General features: G+C 47.1%; 1 protein-coding gene across 1 annotated transcript in view; it reads right to left on the bottom strand.

The window, feature by feature from the left end:
* The window catches only part of LOC111154461 (malic enzyme 3), a 208,209-nt gene that overhangs the window by 100,698 nt on the left and 85,999 nt on the right, over positions 1-21,512 (bottom strand). Inside the window, exons 2-3 of the mRNA XM_022514066.1 lie at positions 19,549-19,682; positions 16,499-16,648 (exon numbers count right to left, since the gene is read on the bottom strand). Coding sequence (XP_022369774.1) covers positions 16,499-16,648; positions 19,549-19,682 — 284 coding nt within the window. The remainder of the gene's footprint in view (positions 1-16,498; positions 16,649-19,548; positions 19,683-21,512) is intronic.

Raw genomic sequence — 21,512 nt, 5'->3', positions numbered from 1 at the left:
AACACGAAGCCCCTTAGGATGCACGCTTCTATTAGCAGAAAACAACCAGAGTAACTTTCTCATTATTTGTCTATATTTGCTTCCTGGAATTTGCAAATCTCAGATATTGCTCTGGTATCAATGATCATGAATGCTTTTTGGCAGGAGAAAATGGTTCGAGTCGCATTCCAAGGGTTGGGAGAACTTCTCCATCTGTTCTCTTTGAATCAAAAGGATCCTGATAAGGTGTACAAATAGCTAAAGAAGAAAGTGTGGTTTTCATCCGAAAAGCACGCATACATGGAAAAGCTGATGAAGAGTGCCTTGTATCCCATCACATCACTGGCTGACTGGACAATTTATAAACAGGAGGGGAAAAAAAGGTCATAGATGGAAATTTCAGCTGAAATTGACACCCCTGTCCAAATAGCAAACCAGTGCAGAATCAAAAAATTCTAATTTTACAATTCACAGATGCTTCCAATTAGAACAGGGAGGGTTAATGTGGTTTCAGCTGTTACTTGAAAATATTAAAATGTGCCAAGGAAACTCAGACACAGTTGGTACAAAGGAGTTTCTTTTTCTACTGAAATATTTACTCCTCCAAAAATAATAATCACGGAGGCTTCAGGTCCCCCTTTTCCTGAGAAGTCACACTTAACACTCTTCAGTTTCTTTTATGGTTGTGAACATGGCACAGACCCACACATGCCTCCACTTTGCAAAATAAACACACACCTTCCTGCTGTCTAGAAGACTGCTAGTTAATCTGGGTCTCTGAGCAGTAAGCGTTTTGGAACATGGCTCTGTTCTAACATGAACTTCTGATTTTTCCAAGCAAATAATCATCAAACCTAAGAGTCTGAAATTGCCATTCCTCTGACTCAGGGGACCTGCCAGGGGGCCCCTTGTTTACAGGTATGTGAAAGATAAAGAGGCAAAAAAACATCCTATGTGTTGATTTTTCCGAAGCGGATTTGAGAAGTAGTCACATAAAGTTTTTCCCACTGAGTCATACATTTCTGTGGCCTTTGAGAAAGGGGCTAGGAGCTCAGAGCCCTAGCAAGACCCTCTGAAACCGTATAGGCCCCTAGGCCAAGGACAAGCTGAACTTGTAAAAGCTCACATCCATTTTATGCTAGCATTTACGAGACAATTCTACGAGCAGGCATCTGCACCCTATCTTGAAGCAATTTGTAAGCGGAAGACTCTGCCCATTTTCATTTATTATATAAACATTTCTAGAGCTATCAACGCATATTAGTCACGAAAGCTGGAATTTAATAAAGGAGAGTAGAATGCAGTTTTCAAAGAGGACAAAAGTTCACTGGGAAAACATATGTACAAACCTCAGGGACCCTGATTCCTGGAAGCACATGTAAGAGACAGTTTAAGCGCCTGGAACGAAATGTCTAAAAGGGCCACTCATCAGGAGTGATGGGGGAGGGGGCGCGGGGAGACATCTGACCTGTCATTCGGACCAAGTGTAGCCTCCCAACTATAAATGTCTTTAAAGGAAGAAGTCTCAGAAAACTCAAGATCAGGAATGTTCAAGGACAAGAAAGTGTTTACTTTCAAATGACGGGGGAAAGATGCCAGCTTCTCGGGTTAGAAGTAAGTCCCAACTGAATCCACTCAACTCAAACACCAGCGTTATTGTGAAGCTCAAGAGCAGAGGCTCAGACGCACACAGACGCCAATCTCAAGTCTGCTGGCTCGTAGCTCAATGACCTTGACAAATGACTACCTTTGAGCCTCAGTTTTCTCATCTGTAAAACAGGGATAATGAAACATTTCTAATAAAGTTGTATATGACAATTAAAAGAAATAATATATGGAAAACAGTACAATGCCTGGCACGTTTGGTCAGTGCTCAATAGAAGAAAGCTATTTTTCCTATATTCCATGTAAACTAGCCTAGGAAATCCTTCGCATCCTGGGCTTATGTTAATAGAAGAATGTAATGAGTAAGGTTATGAAAAGCTGACTTGATCTGATTTATGTACATATGAGCTATATGCTTGCAATATTATTGCTTTCTCTCAATTAGAATACCCTGGGTCTGTACAGCCAACCCCCAAGCTATCAGATGACAGACTTATCAAATGGGGATCTTATTCTGTTCAGGAGACTGATAATATTGGTGTCATTATGAATAATTTTTGCCATTATGCTAAAAAAAATAGTAGGTCCAGTCTTTCTTTTCTTTCCTCTATTTCTCTCTCTCTCTCTTTTGAAGATTTTATTTATTTGTCAGAGAGGGAGAGAAAGAAAGAGGCAGGCAGAAGGAGAAGGAGGCTCCTGCCTGAGCAGGGAGCCCAATGAGAGACTAGATCTCAAGACCCCAGGATCATGACCTAAGTCGGAGGCAGACACTTAAGCAACTGAGCCACCCAGGTGTTCCCCAGTCTTTCTTTTCTATTGGCTTGTGTGAGGTAAAGCACTCATTCATGAACTATTTCAATAATTATTTATTAGACGCCCCCCCACCATGTAACAAGCACTATTCTAGGCAATCGGGAAATTTATCTCAGTTAACAAAACAGACAAAAATTCCTAACTTTATGGGGCTCATATTCATTCTAGTACATGGGAATTGCCATGCCAGGGGTGACAGAAAGGGAAAGGACAAAGACACAAAGAGGAATAGACACACGGTCTAACGGTCTAATAAGCTCCCTGTCTGATAAAGCAGATCTGTGAATAACCACTGGGCAATACTGCAGTGAGTTCATTAACATTATTAGCAGAAAGTCTCTCTGCACAGATAGATAGAGGGAGGGGCAAAATATTCCACCATGAGGGAGGGAGGAGAGAGACCAAGGAAGTGGCAAGAGATGAAGACATGGGGGCTGGATTTAAAGTGTAGGTGGGAGTCTGTCCTGGGGTGAGGGCATCAGGCAAAGGGAAAACTCCTGGTTTCTGTCAATTAATGAAGCATTTAGTAAAATGTAAGCTTAGAAGAAAGTGCACTGTACTAACTGTACTAACTAAAGTAGCTTATTATTGTTTTGTTTTTAAACTAGGACTAAGTAGAAAAGGGCCTTTATTTTCCCTAAGTTTTTCCAACAGGTGAGAATAGCAGAGTCTGCCCGACTTGATTTCTGGTGCTCTGTGTTTACCCAGAGCAGAGTTTATGAAAATAGGGTCCATGTGATGCCGGTGTAGTTCTAAAAAACTTCCGGGGGGGGGGGGTGCGTTGCCTACAATGAGCTGCAGGCAGTTTCTAAATGGAGATCCTTGTACCCCACTCCTGACATAGTGAATCAGAACCATGGGAAAGAAAGCTGGCAGCTATAATCTGTGGTAAGTGGACTTTTACAGAAATCTAAAATCACTGGCCTCCGTAGACGTTTTACCTCCCAGTCTGATAATCAGAATAATTTAATTGCATATTTATCTTAATCATTCTAGCTAGCACCCTGCCTAAGTGTGTCCTACTGTTACTCGAATTCAAATTTCCTGTACCATCTTCGCCTAGAAACAGAGAAGTTTCTCTTTCTCACCCCTGATGACCCCTACCCCCACCCCCATTTGCTCAAAGGAGGTTCACTCTGGCTGCATCTGTTCTTCCGGTTGGTAGAAATGTTACCATGACAACCTGATGTCTACAGGAGAAGCACTGACAGGCTCCTGCAAGGTCCAGGCCACACTGGCCAACAAGTGCTACCTACTGCCTTGCTTCTGTGATGAGGACTGGACATGGTTATTAATCCTCTGGAACCCAAGATTCCAGAAATGCAGGTCCTAATCGCATTCCACTCTATTTTTAAAAAAGATTTTACTTATTTATTTGAGAGAGAGCAATGCTCGGAGGCACAAGCTTAAATGGGGTGGGGTTGGTGGGCAGAGGGAGAAACAGGCCTCCCGCTGAGCAGCAAACCCAATGCGGGGCTCAGTGCCAGGACCCCTGGGATCATGACCTGAGCCAAAGGCAGACGCTTAACAGGTGGCCTGCGTTCCACTCTAGCTATTGATCTTCCCAGCTGATAGGTCTGGGTTTGTGGATAAAGTTATTTTGTAAAGAAGGGGATAAATTTTATTCTTTAATTATCCCAGTAACATAGAAACTCTGCAATTACTTTTATCTCCCCAGCTTAGCTTTTACATTCTATTAAATTCCAGAAACACTTAGCCTGGCACTTACTGAGCGCTACTCTCTCTCAGGTCCTGGAAGGTCTACCTGCTAAAGATTCTTAAAGGAATCAAATAACTTTTAGGTTAATGTTAAAAAAATTAAACACTAGGGTGCCTGGGTGGCTTAGGCGGTTAAACAACTGCCTTCGGCGCAGGTCATGATCTCAGGGTCCTGGGATCAAGTCCCACATCGGGCTCCCTGCTCAAGCAGGGTGCCTGCTTCTCTGTCTGCCTCTGCCTCTCTCTCTGTCTCTCATGAATAAATGAATAAAATCTTTAAAAAAAAATTAAACACTAAGAATTTAAAACAAAATTAATAAAGTTAAAGATCTTTGTTTTTAAAGTCATTAATGGAATCTCATCTGGGATTCTTCTTTTTTTTTTTTTAAAGATTTACTTATTTTAGAGAGAGCATAGGGGGAGGGGCAGAGGGAGATGGACAAGCAGACTCCCTGCTGAGTGGGGAGACCCACGATTTGAAGTTTGATCCCACAACCCTGAGCTCATGACCTGAGCCAAAACCAAGAGTCAGATGCTTAACTGACTGAGCCACCCAGGTGCCCTTCATCTAGGTAGGATTCTATTAGAAGTCATCAGGGAAATGAGACTCCCAAGTTTGTTTTATCATTACTCCTATTCTAACTGTTGATCCTTCCGTATAGCTTCCTTCCATCCAACAAGGCCATATGCCAGGCTCAGTGCTGGGCGCTGGATATCCAATGGTGAGCTAAACACACATGACTCCTGCCCATCACCAGCTTACCATCAAGGGGGAAGAGTCCTGGAAGGCAAATAGAAACAGTTCGGTTCTACCTCTCACTATTTGTACAACCTGGGGTTCTAAATGGGTGAAACCCTAGAAGAGTGTCTGGTGCATCAGGAGGTCTCAAAAAACCAACGTGAGCTGCTGCTATGTGACCGAGGTGACTCAGGCATCCCCTCAGGAAGGGACACTGCTTTCGGCTGCTAGCAACACAGCACTGACTCAACTGACTGGAAACAGGAAGTTCATTTCACATAACAAGAAGTCCAGGGGAAGGCACCTCCACAATTTGTTTATTCAGTGGCTCAACAATGTCACTAAGGATACAGGCTGCCCGCATTACCATTTGGGGCATTACTGGCCTCGCCTCTGGGCTGTTTTCTTCATAACAGTAGAATGATTAACAGAATTCCACGCATCCCATGTGGACATGAAAATGTCCCGGGAAGAAGGAGCCCTCTTGGGACATGAAACACCTTTCCAGGAGTCCTCTAGCAGACTACCCTCCCCTCTCTTTGCCCAGAATTGTCATTGGCCAAAGGACTTTACCATGATTGGCTGAGATTAATTAAGACGCACTACTTGGTGATGGGAAAGACCAAGACTTCTTCAAAGCACATGGCCACAGGGAGAAAGAAAGATCACTGACAAAGCAAAACAAAAACACAACCAGGGTTTTGTGAAGGAGGAGGAAAGGGCAACCAGCAGTGTCTTCTGCATTCCCAGTCCAGAGCATCTGTGATTCCTGGCTTGTTCCAACCATGTGTCTGACTCAGGCAGTTCTTCCTGCTTGGAGCTCATCCACAAATCTTTGCATGCGAGGGATTGTGCTGGGTCATGTTCCCAATGGGAGTCAAAATCTGTTTTTCAAGGTTGAGATCAAGAAACAACAATTCAGTGGAGAGATTTCTTACCACAATGAATTACCTGCATACTTTCGGAATAAACTAGACAATCCCCACCACACTTTACTAAGTGGCTTACATTGCTTTAGAGATGCTCTTCTCAGCTGGCCTGTGAACTCCTCAGGTTCAGAGACCTGGAATAAACTATCTTATTCCATTTGGATCTTCCCTGTACTCGACGGTGGCCAACCACAAAGATGGTGCTTAATCAAGGCTTGCTGAACCTAATCAGAAGACAGTCTTTAAGTATTCTGTCTGGTGTGTCTGCAGGCACTACGCTGAGCACCATGGGAGACATAGAGAAGAACAAAACCTAGCTCATTTCCCTCCTGAAGGCTGGGGTCCAGGAGAGGAGCTCATATGATAAGAGCTGTCAAGCTGGAGAAGTCCATCTTCTACCACCCAGATTACTTTTTATTCTTTTGACTTTTTCACTTGTTCCCCTCCAGTAACCTCTGGACAGCGTTGAGGCCACACTGGGCACCCTGCTGCAGCCTTGTTTCCATCTGCAGCATCCCAGACAGAATCTTCCTGATCTACTCCTTCCCATCACTCTCCCGTTCCCACAAAAACCTATCTTTCCTAACTCCCAATCTCCGTGGGTGGGTTTTTTTTTTTGTTTTGGTTGGGTTTTTTTTTTTTTTTTTTTTTTTTGGTAAGATCTATTTATTTATTTGAGAGAGAGAGCAGGGGGATGGGCAGAGAAGGGAGAGGGAGAGAAATACTCAAGCAACTCCTTGCTGAGTGCAGAGCCAGACACAGGGCTTGAACCCAGGACTCTGAGATCATGACTTGAGCTGAAACCCCAAGAGACAGTTGCTTAACCCACTGAGCCACCCAGGGGCCCGCAATCTCTTTGTTTTTAGGAAACTCTGATTCAAGATTAGTCTCTAAGAAACCAGTTCATTGATAAAGTTTTCAATGTTACCCATCCAGGGCACATGAAACATTTGAGGGGATTCCTGTAGGTACAATGAGCCAATCCAAGGACCTGACTATAAGAGTGGATTTTAGGCATCTGCCAGCTGGGGGTGGAGTTCTTTTCTGGCAAGGCAGAAATTTACTCTTTTTCAAGAAATTCTATAACAATGATCCTTTATTCTTCATCTAGTCCAGAGCCTTTCAAAATATATGCACTGTTGGGGGCATCTCTTGTGAAGCCACTCCCTTTGGACTAAATTTAGCGTGAGCAAACCCAAGTTGCCGTGCATTTTACAGGTTAATGAGAGATCAAGTTTATTTGAGGAAAGGTCTGCTCAACTCCTGCCTGTCTGTACGTATTTCCTTCTCAGTAAGTAAATTCTCCCACCCCTGTTCTTTTGATCACCATGGCTGGGATTGTCAGGGACAAAGGAGGAAAAGGACAGAGTCCGATAAAAAAGAAACAAAAATCAGTTTGTTTAAATTGCCAGGGAAATCTGCCTTTGGCTAAAGGAAGTCAAGCCCAGAACATCCTGTTCTAGTTAATAAAGCTCATTTGCTCCCAGCTTGAGCAGAAAAATAGAATCTCCGTGTCTGTGGGGGCAGCTCAACCTTTCCCACCTTTACTCTCAGCCCCTACACCCCACTCATGGATGGCTAGGGGCTCCTCGATCCTCCCCAAAAAGCAGATGCTCCTTCTGGATGCTAACGTCCCAGGCAGGTCCCAGGCAGTTCAGTACAAACTCACTTCTTTTGTACGTAAATCTTCAAACTTCCTCTGCAAAAGAAAAAGGCAATTCCCTGTAATTCAGACACAAGAATAAACGGTCCTTCTCTCCTCTGTGTTTCTCTGTTTCAGAGTGTTTCAATGACATGGGATCCAGACACAATGTAACTTGCTTCACGGGACATTGGTGTCAGATAAAAGCTGGACCACCTCATGCTTTGGAAAGACTCCTGGTGGCACCTTCTTAGCTCTCTTCCAGCAGCAATTCCCAAGCACGGAACAACCCAAGGCAGACCCTGGATGGCCCAGCTAGTCTGCCTGGGAAGGGGCCCACGTGTGAGTCAGAGCTTTTCAGCAAAATGACACTTCTGCGGATAAGCCTGCAAGCTTTTTCTTGTCAGAAAATGGTAAGTATGTGTTTCCATCTCCTCTTACATCTTCCTCCTTTCAATGCCAGACACCTCAGAGGCAAATGGATAGCCACAGTGCTCCAGTCCGCTCAACATTTACAGACTAGAAGGGTTGGAACTGGAAGAAGCCCCCGAGAATCCCTAATAAAAATTCTCTTGTTTTATAGATGAGCACACAGAGGCCCAGAGCCGGGACAGTCACACTGCCAAAACGCTAAAACTGGCACAAAAGCCTTCGTCTCATGACTCACAGCTTTTTCTACGAACGCACAGCGGGGCTGGAAATATCTGCTCCTTCTGCTTCCGGCAGATGGTCTCCATTCAGTTTTCAGGGGGCAACCTTTCTCCAGCTTTTCATCCAGTGGCTTTCAAAGTGTGGTCCCTACCCCAGCAGCATTCGGGTCACCTCGAATCTGCGTTTTATCAAGACTCCGGGTGCTTCTGATGCCAGCTGATCTGTGATGCCCTATGGTTAACCTGTTCACCTCACCCACCCAGTTCATCAGGGGGTCAGGATGCTAATCAGATCCATCTAATTTCACAGCCCTTTTCCGGCTTAGCTCTTCAAGTGACCTGTAAGGTGGGCGTTCACTTAAGGTACTCCTGGGGAAATAGTTTACGGTAAATTTGGGACTAGGAGCTGGAGTGGAAAGCTAGGGACCAGCACTTGCTCGGCCTACTTCCTCCTGTCGCTCCCACCTGCGCTGCTGTCCTCTCCCCCCAGATCTGCTCATTTACTTCCTTTCCCTCTCTTCCTTCATAGCTGGCATCTGCTTTTGGTCTACTACGACCCGACTCTGACGTCTAAACCATAGTACACTTTTTGCCTAATTTCTCTTCCTAACTGTAAAATTCTCCCTATGTAACTTTTCCCATTTTTCCATCACATTCCTGTCAAGGACTCCAATGGGCCCAGCCCATCTTCTGAGCCAGGCCACGCTGGTCACTCCAGTGCTTGGTGGTCTTTGGTCTGATGAGTTTTCCTATCTAATCAACTGCTGAGTGTGCAATTTGGGAGAGGGAGGACTTCGGTGCACTGACCGAGGCTTCAGGAAGAAATTGGGGGAGGAGAAAGGAAGCACCCAGGGTCTCCTTCCAACCCGCCCCAACCTCCCCACTAATCCTGTGAATGAGATACGAGGGAACCTGGCAGTGGCTACAATAGTTAGGCTTGCTGAGGGGTGAATGGAGATGGAGGTTCTGTTCTATTATCATGACCTTAATCTTCGATACACTGCCAGGCTGGAGTGGCCTAGGAAATAGGGATGGCAGGTTACTGATGCCCCGAAAGTCACAGAATACCAAGCTGGGAAAACTGTCGAGATCACCCTGCGCAGTGGTTTGTGGCTGGGATCCACGTGATGATGGGCTCAGAGGCGGTCCTTGGGTGTCAGGGGTCTTCGGACATTTGCCGAGGTAACGTTGTCTTTGTTTCCCAGAGTGGCTTGAAGTCAAGATGTTGGTGCCCCCTGGTCCTGTGAAGGGCTAGCAATGGCTTCAGCTGGCATTTGGGATGCAGAGGCACATGGCCCAGGGCCCTTGGGTATGTGTACACAGGGACAGGTGGTGGAAGCGGTTGAGGTGGCCGAAGATAAAGAGGTTCCAATGTAAAAACAAAACCAGATAAAAGAGTAAATAAAAGCATGTAGGGATTCAAGCACAAAAGCAAAAACAAAATGAGGCAATGGCTGAACAGATATAGTGAGGAGGAAACAGGAAGCCCAAGGAGGTGAGTATGAGCCTTAACCATGCCCCTTCTGGCCGCTGGGGTGAAGAAGAAGTGATGAAAAAGTCATGTCTTTGGAAGCTTGTGAGGAACTGGACAATGGAGAAAGTGCATTCACACACATTGAGCTCCTCTGACCTTTATGACGTGCCCAAGAGGTGGACAGACCCTGTGATCTGGGCTTGGGGAGGGCGAGTAACTGAGCTCCAAGGCCATGTGGTTAATGGGGGAGCTGAGCTATTTCCCCTGGGCCCCAGTCTCAGTGCTCTGTCCACCATGGGATTGTGTGTGTCTGACAATCATGTGTGCGGGCCAGTCATGCAAGGGAACTTACATGAAGGCAAGCATGCACATGTCAATCCCTCAGGTGTCCCACTGACCAGGGCCACGAGCAGCTCGACTGGGAATGCAGGAGAGACACGGGAAACTGGCACTGGGTCAGCAGGGACGTCTTAGACAAGTCAGCCTTAGTTTTTTTTTTTTTTTTAAATTTTAATTTTTATTTATTTATTTGAGAGAAAGAGAGATCACAAGTAGACAGAGAGGCAGGCAGAGAGAAGGGAGAAGCAGGCCCCCTGCTGAGCAGAGAGCCCGATGTGGGGCTCGATCCCAGGACCCAGAGATCATGACCCGAGCTGAAGGCAGAGGCTTAACCCACTGAGCCACCCAGGCGCCCCAGCCTTAGTTTTGATCTGGGAAAAGTAAGAAGCCCCTTTTGGGGTCGTGTAGGGCTCAGGGATAAAGGACCCGAAGTAACTAGCCGAGGGCCTGCCACGGGCATCGTCAGCATTCCATAAATGGTAGCTGGTTACTGTCCTGTAAACATGTCACTGGATTTGCAGAGAAGGAAGACAATAGCCTGGCTTGGCGCCCAGGGAGGCTGGCTTTGTCCAGATCCAAACCCAACTTCAGGTGTGTTCCACAGAGCCTTGGCCCAGTGATGCCAAGGCCCACTTCCTCCCCTCACCTCTCCCACTCATCACAGCCTCTAGGTCTGCACCTGTCCCTGCCAACAGGGACACAAGTCCAGATCATTTCAGGTCCACATCCAACGAGAGAGTGTGGTGGCATTTCAGAGGACCGAACTGCCTCAGCCGGGGAGGGTGACTCAGAGTCAGATGACAGAGCCCGGTGACATGGCTGCTGAGCACATAGGAGGGCAAGCCCTTGACACACGGAATCTCACTGACAAGCAGCCACACGAATGGGCATCACTCCCATTTCCCACATGAGGAGACTGAGGGGCTGCTAAACCATCAACAGTCATCGGAAAACAGTCATCGGAAATGGGAATTCAAGGCCAAGTCTGCCTGGCTTCAAGGTCCGTGCTCCTTCCACTTCCTACAATGTAGCCCTCATCACCCATCCAGGTGGGATCACACACAGAGCGTGGGCGATGTTAGGGTTCCAGGGATGTGCACATCTCTCAGAGCGCAAGAGGAGGGCGGGTGAAGACAAGGTGTAAGCTTGTGAGGAACTGGACAATGGAGAAAGCACATTCACACACGTTGAGCTCCTCTGACCTTTACGATGTCCCCACGAGGTGGACAGTTCCTGTGATCCAGAGTTGACCAGTTTGGTCAAGATGGAGGTGCCTGGGGGAGGGAGGGGATTCCCTCTCACTGGACAGCGGTCTTACACCCATACTGGCTTCCCCACAGCCCCCTCCTTAGCTGAGCTGCATTTTGGACTCCTGCTTGGGCTCCCCCAGGGCTTGCTCCTCTTCTGAGTCACATGTTAATGACACTCAAAGGCCTTGCTTCAAGCCAGGCTCTGCAGGATCTATGGCCCACGGAGGCACACGCAGAGGGTGTGCCAAAGGAGGAGAAGGAAGGCTCCACAAAGCCCAGAACCTTCTGCCGTGTTTATCTGCCCAGGGATATTCAGGTGCCCATGAGATAGCCCAGCATCTCCCTCAAGGTGGTGAGGCGATGCGGAGGCACGTTGGAAGTTCAATTTTAGCATCGGCTGGACCTGATTAGTTTGGAGGGGGGCAGGCCCTTTCACAGAGGACTCCATTGTTCCTGGGAACCTGGCAGGAATGTTTATCATTTCAGAAACCGAGAAGGAGCTGGCTCTCTCCCTCTTGGCCTTGGGGCTGTCCTCCTTTCAGATGCTAATCCATAAAGCAGTTCCAAGCCAGACCTCAGAGGTAGCTCAGGGCTGAGGTGGAGCCTGAATTCTCAATTCCTTCAAGAGCGAGGCAGGTGTGGAATCAACGCCTGGAAAGCGGCCAAATGGAAACCTGGAGCAACAGCTCAGATGTCACATGTCAAATAGTTTCGCTGGGTAATCATCTGAAGGAGGGTTTGTGCAAAACACATGCGGGAAGTCTGTACCAGGAGTGTGAGGGAAGAATCCAAGAACACAGTTCAGTCTGCCCACGCCTGCCTCAGCCCCGCACAGCCTCCGGCCCATTCTCTCCCAAGAGAGGCTCAGCAAACAGGATCTAGCGATCAAATATTCCTGGAGCCCCAAAAGCCCACCAAATGGGACCACTCCCAGACCGCAGCAGGCAGTGGAGCTTGGTGGTACCCGTCCACATTCCGGTTCACACTGCATGGGTTGGTGCACAGGCCTTGCTGGGTATGAGCTGTGTGACTTTGGGCAAGTCATTTCTCCGTGCCTCAGTTTCTCCATCTACAAGTGGGATGATAGTCATACCCACCTGTTAGGGGATTGTGCTAATTAAATGAGATCATATATATAAAGACCTTAGGATAGTTAGTACCTGGCCTTCAGCAGACATGCATTGTGATTATCACCCTCTTCTGCTCTGGGCAACTGCAGGTCTGCGGGGATGACAACATGCCTTGTTTTCCACGCTATGTGCCCAGCTTCTGTAGTACGCTGACTGCACCCACTCAGGGCTGACCTGGTTCTCTGGGCTGGCGTTGATGGCAGGGTCCTGTTTCCACCCATATGAACCCCGACTCGGCTGCCACGTGCCTCTCCACTGCTGACCCACTGGAGAACTGCCAATGAGGCCTGAACCCAAGTGACACGGCTCCCCGTGACTCCAACCCCTTGGGCATGGGTGGGAAGGGAACCAAGCACTTTCTTCTTTTTGGGCAGAGACACTGGTCAATTCTCCTATCTCTCTATTCTCCCGTTTCACCCACCACGAGGTCCCAGAGGCCTTACATTCTAGCAAGCGGAAAGGTGGATGTGCCTGGGTCAACAAATAATTTTGCCTCCATTCTTTGCTTTCACCTTTTATGGCCCAGCTCAAATGGCATGTCTTTGATGTGGCTTTCCCTGATTCTCGTGGTCAGAATTCTAACTTCACTGGTTGCTAAACTGTGATGTTGGACAAGTTCCTTCCCTCTGGCTACCTCAGTTTCCCCGTCTGGGAAATGGAGATACTGCTACCAAACTAACCTGACAGGACACTGGGAGGATCCAATATAAGCCAATGGATGTAAAAACCTACCTCCCCCACCCCACTACCTTACACTCCTTGCCAGGCACAGGCGATGGGGAGAAACCCAAGCAGGCTGACTACATAGGTGTCTACAAAACCAAGCCCCTTCCTGGAATGGCCATTCCTCCTTCTCTACTCATGGAATTCCCAGTCATTCTCCTGGACCAGCTCAAATATCATCTCTTCTGTGACGCAGTCCTACTGCCCCCAGGGAAAATAAATTTCTCCCTCCCGTGTACTCCCATGTAGTTCTTTGTCTCTATTAAATCTCTCTTTTTTTTAAACTTCTATTATATTTAACTTATCATTATTGCCTGTCCTCTCATTTTGCTAGGGATTTGCTGGAGGTCAAGAACCATATTTCATTCTTTGGGGGTAATTTCTTGATGCCCAGTGCCCAGTAGCTGCTCCATAAATGTTCATGAACTCAAGTTTTGCTTTGTTTGTTCCCTGGATTCTAGAGTGGGTTCTGGAGGCAAATCCTGCCGTGTATGCAGGGTCCTGACCCTATTACTAGTTCATCTGGAGCCCACAACTATATCTACAACCTAATCCACGGAGTCTGTTGCTGCTGCCCCTCGGAACAATTTGTTACTTAAACTATAACCCCTGGAGGATTTTACTAGTTACCAAGCACATTTAGATATGGCCTTAAGAAATATATATACTGGCAACAGGTTTTTGGGGAGAAGGACGATATACGACCGTGAAGCTGGGCAGCTGGGGATGCCCGGCTTGCTCAGGGCGGAACGCCGCCCCTTCACAGAAGCCGGGCAGCCGGGAATGCCCGGCCCGCCCAGGGCGGAACGCCGCCTGCTTCAGGGAAGCAGAGCACCCGGGAACGCCTGGTCAGCTCAGGGTGGAACGAAAACCGCCTGCTTCCCTCTTCCGTAATCGCTCCTTTCTCTTCCCAGAAGCGCCCGTTGTTAGTTAGATGTGTCCTTTGAATATGCTTGGTTAACTATAAACTTTACCCTTCTCCTCGCTTGTCTGCAAGACGTGACTGACGTTTGACCTTCATCGGTCCTTCTGTTGGCTATTGTTTCTATCCAATAAAAGTGAGACTGTGGAGTTGCTCGGGGCAGCAGTCTTTTTCGACTGTTGTTCCCTGCTCCCAGTCTCTTGCAGCTGACTTGTTTGTGCCTAATTCTTCTCCCGTCGCCGACTGGAAGCGGCAGTCTGTGGAGAAGGGCTCCCACACAGCCTGGGAGCGGGAAGGCTTGCATTTCCACAGGATCTGAGCTGCAAACCAGTAGCGGCCGCGAGCTACGGCTAAAGGATTTCAGGAAACAATGAGTTCTGGAGGAGCCAAATCGTGTGTGTAGGTCAACCTGTGAGTTCCGTAAGTGTTCAATGACTCGATTTTCTTTTAAAAAATGTAATGGCGTCTATGTATAATATGACTCTATGTTTAGCAATTCTTCCTTCTTACTGTAACGGTCACTGAAGGCAAATCGACACTCAAATTTATGCCGGGTCCCTTATCCATGCCTCACATTTTACCCTCACAATGATATCTGAAGTAGGTAGTATTATTACCTGCATTTCATAAATGTGGAAATTAAGGCTGAGAGAGGATAAGGAACATGCCTAACATCAAGGAGACTAAAACTCACAGCCAACAGCAAAGACCTAGGTCTTCCTAGCCAGTATGCAATGCAGCTTTCCCATTAGAGTGTCAAGTGCTTGCCCAGTACTGGTCTAGTCCACACAAATGGATCTGATGTGTTTCCAGCCCTCTCAAGAAATTTGCGTTCTGGTAGAGACAGCTGATACACACACAATTAAAAACATGAAGCACGAAAACTATAACTATGGACTAGAAGTATGTGTGATGACTTAAGGGGGAGCACGAGGGGGGCGTGAGCCATTCCACCCAGCAGGGATCAGGGAAGACAGAGAAGCCTAGTCTTGGGGGACTTGAAAGTCTAGCCTCCATTCTGATGGACAGAGAATGAGGAGAGGAGAGCAGGCAGATGCGGGAGGCGGAGAGGACCACGAGTGTGAAGGGGCGGAGAGCTGGAGCGCCAGGCATCCTTGGGCATGGGGAACAGATTGGAGTAGCTAGGGCATGGGATTTCTGAGTAGGAGCTGAGCTGTGACAGACTCCCTCTTGTCAAAGTGCTGGACTTGTTTCATTCAGCCTTGTAGGCTGCTGAAGGCCTCAGAGGAGGAACATGAGCTGACTTGCACTGGGCAGGAGGGAGGGCCTGGGGGATCATTTCTGAGTAGGGACTGGGAGGTAAATAGGGTCCTGCATCTTCAGAAAGATACCGTCAGTTACCAAGGTTTTGGAATGATAAGAAAAAAGGAGCCTCTTTCCTGTTGAAAGAGAGGTTGAAGACTAGAATTGCTCTGGAACCCGATGAAGTGCCCCCCACAGGACGGCAGGAGCATGGCTATTTCGAGGGATGAGGACTTGTGGGCGTCCACAGCTGCACAACCCCCCACAACATGAGGTCTGATACACTGCCCTCTGCCAAGGGTGATATAGGGCCAGAAAAGGAAGGAGGGGAACCGGCATTAGTCCCTGGGCTCTCAGCCTGCAAGGCTCAGCCCAAATGCTGGCATCAGCGCAGGAAGACTGTTTTTTCCCAAACTAACAAAAGATGTTTGAGATCCATGATTCCATGTTCATCATACATCAAATGATATATACACACAGATTTATAAATTCTATGGAAACATAAATGACACATCTCTGCACAATACACTATATCTTTACATGTTCTAACACAGACCAAAACAATGTCCCATTACATATAATAACTGCAGGTCTCTTTTTTTACTGTCAGTGTTAGAAATACGTATTGATAATTACCAGGCACCTTGTGCTGAGGATTTTTAGAAAATACTCCCATTTTTCCTTTTTTTATATACTTTTAAAAATATATCTTCTAAACTCATCATGGAAAACAAAACAAAAAAATCCCCAAAACCAAAAAAATAAGCAATCTTTTTAGAAAGCTGCCCCCAAATTCTTTGTCTATTAAAGAAAGCCTAGTGCCAAATTTTTGCCTAATAAAATGACATTTTAAGTGGAATCTGAGTCAAGCCCCAATGAAGGAACAAATACTGGTTCTCTGAGTCAGCAGAAGAATTCAGTCTTTGGTATCCAACACTTCCATTATTCATTGGCCCGAATTGGTAAGAGAGCTGTAAACGCTGTGGAGATGACCAGAAAAGCAGAGGGTGGGGGGTGGTTTAGGTGGATAATGAGAGAAAACCAATCCGAAATACCTCTCAGGACAACTTTGAACAATATGTTGGGCGTTTATCATCTGGAGCGGGGAGGAGCTCTGCTCTCCCCTTGCTTCCATACTCACTCCACTCATTGCTCTGCCTGGGGTAATTTTCTGAGCAAGTGCTTAAAATCAAAAGTCTTGTCAAGCCTCTGGCTCAGTCAGGCACAGCCTCCAGAGTCCCATTAAACAAGGTCAGAGGAAAGAATTGATTCCCATTGAGGAGACAGCCCCTCCCTGAGCCCACGCCCCAGGACGGCTCACCGGGGCCTGCGGAAGGTCAGGCCGTAGTGCTGACAGGCTAGCCCCACGGTGGGAGTGTACACGATGGGCATGAATTTCTCCACATCTGACGTCAGCACGCGGTAGAAGAGCTTCTCGTTGCGGTCTTGGAGTGTCATGAGAATGATGTACCTTGGAAAGGGAGACAAGAACCAAGCTGGTCACGTGGGCCCTACAGGTGGGAGCACAAAGGGCCCTTGATGCAAAGACCCAGGACTCCCGCTCAGCTACGTACAATGGCACGTTCATGGGCAAATCACCATCTCTCCTCAGCATGAGTCTCATTTTCTATGAAATGAGAAGAGAATCATCTGCCTTATAGTACTTACTCTTATTCATGGTGTAGGCACAATTCTAAATATTTTACATTAATTCATTTAAAACTCCCAAGGACTTATGAGGCAGGTACTAAAATGCTGACTACTTTAGAGATAAGGAGACTAGGCACAGAGAGATGAAATCGCTCCCCCAAGGTCTCGTGGCAGAGTAAGGATTTGAGTCTAAGCAATCTGATTCTCGAATCTCAACCACGGTGCCAGACGGTTAGTTATGTTATCACTATGAGGACATTGAGAAAAGACAACCAGGCTGGGACGGAGTGGGGTCCAGGAAGATACTGAACACACCAGTGATGTCTGCATTGGGCTTTCCCACCCCACGTGGCTAGTTCCTGTCACAACCAGAGCTCACAAGTGTCTGAGTACCACCTGACCTCAGAAGGCATGCTCCAAAAAAATCTTTCTCACCTATTCCCTGAAGCCTAAAATCACGAAGCCAGGAAAACAGCCTTTCATTTCACAGTCCTGAAAATGCAAAAACCCTAGGAGAAAAAAGACCCAGGGTCTGAAATTCATGATGCAGTGTAGGTGACTACTGACATCACACCCTTCCTGGACAACAGCTTAGGAGAGCCTGCAGGCACTTGAACCCTGGCATGGAATGGGTGAGAGTGATGTTCCCATAGGGCAATGATCCCTGGGTGTGGTAACAGGGTCCTAGGTTTGAATCCTGGCTCTGCTGTTTCCTAGTTTTGTGACTCTAGGAAAGCCACATGACTTCTTGGGTCCTCAGTCTCTCCTTCCTTCCCAAAGGCACTGGTCCAGAACTAAAAATAGTGTTTAGAAGGAAGGGAGGATTTCTGCTTAGAAAAGCCAGCATCTCAGCTCATTACTGGTGTAAGCATTCTTTTCCTCAGTAGTCACTTACACACATCTCTTCCCAGTTCTACATTCAGTGATGTCGAGTTGGTAACTTGAAATTGGTCATGGTTGGGAATATTCACATTATGGAAATGGGCAAATGCTACAAATCAGGGCTCCCTTGGTGCCCCAGAACCAATCAGTAAACATTTACCAGCATACCATTACCCTTACCCAGAAGAAGCTGGGGAGCTTCCTTAACATTTCCCTGAGTACCTGCTGAATTAAGGAATTCTGGGAATGAGTGGGTCAGAGAAGTCAGCAGAGCGCCAGGAACAAGCTCTCTGGAACTCCCACAATCAGGCAGGTCCCCTGCTCCCGGGGCCCGCCATGTCTTCCCCGCTATATAGGTAAGTTCTATCTAGCTGAAAAAACCCAGAGAGGTATGAGCAAAGAGGATTTCGCGTTAGACTTTAATTCTTTGTAAATTTAACAGAAGAGGGAAGCTCAGGTTGTTCAAAGTTAGAGCATGTAATGCTGTCGGTTGAATTCATTGTGTACTTTCTGGTTGGCTCTTCAGGGTGATGTAGCAAGACCCAGTGTGGGTAGAATAAACAAGAGGGAGTGAATATCTGACCTGAGCTGCAGTATGGCCTTGGAGTTCATGGGCGTGATATCCACAGCATTCAGCCCTTCAGGAATGCGGGGGTGGGGGCTTGGGGGAGTAGGCCGAGATTTCCTCATTCACTACCACTTGGAAGCAGTGGCTACTGTGAGGGGAGCACAGGAAGGTGGGAACAGGATCACCCTAACACCCTGCTGAGCTCTACCCCCAGGAGGACAGCCACACCATCAACAACCCCAAATCTTGGCCATTAAGCTCTACAGATATGTAGGGGGAACCCATATCCTCCCCGTAAATTTCCACTGGAGCCCATAGCAAGGTGCCGTATTTATTTTACAAGCTTTTGCAAAGGGCCTCCTGTTGTAAGTTACAGTTACTACGTAAGTGTTCTGAGCGTGTTAGAATACGAATGCACTTAAGCCTCATCATAACCGTATGTGTTTGATACCACTGATCTACACATGGTACAAATGAGGAATGACCCAGTGAGGGGTAATTTTTGCTATTAAGTGGTAGAATGAGGATTGGAACTTAGTCTGACACTGGGGTCTAGTCTTGTAGCCATTAAGTGCCAAGGCCTTCAGCTGTGGCATAGCAGAGCAGTTAAAGGCAGACTCCAGAGCGAACTGTGTTCGAATCCTGACTGTACCAGTTCAGAGCCATGAGACTGGGAGGTCACGACCTTTTGTAGGGAAACTGACGAAGCTGATCTTGTGATCCCTCAGTTGGCTTTTCATGGAATATCCTACCTAGGAGAACCCAGAGGGGTGGCAGGGTTAGTTACAGTTCCCATAAACCTCTAACATAGGATATCCTTGGTCCTTTCCGAGGTGTTGCTGTGCATTTCCACTTTGCTCCCCACAACATTCCCCTTATTCTAGGGACCTGGACCATGGACCACTCTCCCGACACACTTGTCCCACTCGCTCCCCTTATTACTGCTGAGTGAAATGCCTTTTATGAACCCCACCGCTGTCTGATGAAACCCTAACTTGTGCTTCTCGGGCCGACTCGGGTGCCACCACTTCCCAGAGGACCAACCAGATTGCACCTGTTGGAAGTCAGTCTCCCTTCTCAGTTCTGACTACGCCTCAGTCCTAACAAGCCCAATCCCTCAGGGAGATGGCCTGGGGCTGGGGCTGGGACTGGCGCTGGGATCTCTCAGGGGCTCTCAGCCTCTCCTCCTGGAGACTACCAGACAACCCGTGTGCCGCGGGAGACAGCTGAACTTGGGGCTTGGGTAGAGGGAGCGGACTCTAGGCACTGACTTGTCCAGGTCGCTTTGCTGCCGCTCGTAGTATCTCATGATCCGAAGAAGCTGGACGTCCTGGCTCAGGAAGCAGGGGGGAATCAGGCCGTGGATTCCAAGCTGCAGCCTTTCTTCCAGTGTAAATGCCATCCCCTGAGAGAACAAGAAAGAAACACACCCATGAAGGGATATGCGTGAAACTGAGGAGCAGGGAGGTCCCATCAGCAGAGAGCCAAAAGTCACATTCTGCTGGCATTGGTCTCATGTTTTTCTCATGACTCAGTGGGGTTATGGGGTTTTAGAAGGAAGACTGCAGAGGTGAAAGGCCATTTTGCTCACATCAGATCGAGAGCCATACTCTCAACATGACTTATCACTGTTGATATCAACCTTGATCACGACCTTCATCACCAGGCTGGGTTGTGCTTGCCAGTGTTCTCTGCTGTAAAGCGACTCCTTTCTCGGAACTCTTCCGCATGGGAGATTTGTCTCTTCTCCCCCATGTATCTTTATTCAAGCACTTGTCTATATGAAAAGGGACTTGTGGGTATTTATTTTGGATTTGGATTATTTGGTATTTGGATTATAATCCAATACTGCTTTGTTTATTTTTTTACTCAAATTTTTCCAGCTTTGGCCACTGGGAACTCTTTCAGTCAGTTCCTGTGTCCCTTTAACATATTCTCTTAAGTCCTTCCTTCCTCCTCCCCTTTACCTCCCCTTCCCTCCCTTCCTTCTCTCTCTTCCTTCCTCCTTTTCTTTTCCTCCCTTCCTTCCTTCCTTCCCTCCCCCCTTCCCTTTCCCTTCTTTCCTTCCTCCCTCCCTTCCCTTCCATCCTTCCTTCCTCTTTCTCTCTCTTCCTCCCTCCTTCCCTTCACTTCCTCCCGCCCTCCCTTTTCTCCCTTCCTTTTTCTCTTTCTTTCTTTCTTTTTCTTTCTTTCTTTCTTTCTCTTTCTTTCTTTCTTTCTTTCTTTCTTTCTTTCTTTCTTTCTTTCTTTCTTTCTCTTTCTTCCTCCCTTCCTTCCTTCCTTCATTTCCTCCCTTCCTCCTTCTTCCCTTCCTCCCTCCCTACCTTCCCTTTCCTCCCTCCTTTACCTTCCCTTCTCTTCCTTTCCCTTCCTTTCTTCATCCCTCCCTCCTTCCTTTCCTCCCTCCCTTCTTTCCCTTCTTTCTTTCCTTCTCTCTCTCCTTCTCTCTTTCTTCTCTTTCTGTCTTTCCTCTACTTCTTACTTTCTGGCACAGTATGCTCCAAGCCCATCTTGTATATTGCCTACCCTAGTCCTAGAATCAGCCATTTTTTTTCCCCAGTGAGGCCTGATTCCTTCTTTGGAGCATGGCATTAGAACCCAAGATCTGGGCTCTATTTAATAAATGTGCTATGGGGTTTTGTTGTTCCTAGTTCCTCTCAGCTGAAAGAGCAAGGAAATGAATCTATATTAAGCTAAACATAACTTCATCCAAATGTCTCTAGTCCATTACCACATGGGTCATTCTAGCCTCACCACTTCGCTAATTCGCTAATCTGTAAATTCTCACTCCACCCAGGAGAGACTCAGCTACCCCCACCTGCCGTCTATGTACTTAGTTACTAGATTCCAGCACACACATAGAGAAGTATCAGAATTGTTACCTTACGCCGCAATGGGAATCAACTTAGTACACCAGAGTATAGTGCTTACGAGCTGTTCCTTTTGCCTTCAGTCTTAGAAACTCCACTTATTTCCCAAGTTACTCAGGTCATCACTTTTCCTTCCACCCCCTTCACTGAAGTTCTATCATACATTTATAACACAGTTATATTCTCCTGTCACAATCTGCCTTCTTTCGTGGGATCCAACAACCTACTAAATGATTTGAGAAAATCTGGATACATTAAGATCCATTCTTTGTACTGTAAAGTTCTATGAGTTTTGACAAATGCATAATATCATGATTCCATCATGACAGCATGTGCTTTATCTATCAATCCCTCCCTTCCTTGCC

This window comes from Enhydra lutris, unplaced genomic scaffold (assembly GCF_002288905.1).
Source record: "Enhydra lutris kenyoni isolate GAN:26980312 unplaced genomic scaffold, ASM228890v2 scaffoldscaffold37, whole genome shotgun sequence".
In the NCBI taxonomy this organism is placed as follows: Eukaryota; Metazoa; Chordata; class Mammalia; order Carnivora; family Mustelidae; genus Enhydra; species Enhydra lutris.
Note: the sequence above shows the minus strand (reverse complement) of the source record. Positions and strands in the feature narration are given on the sequence as shown.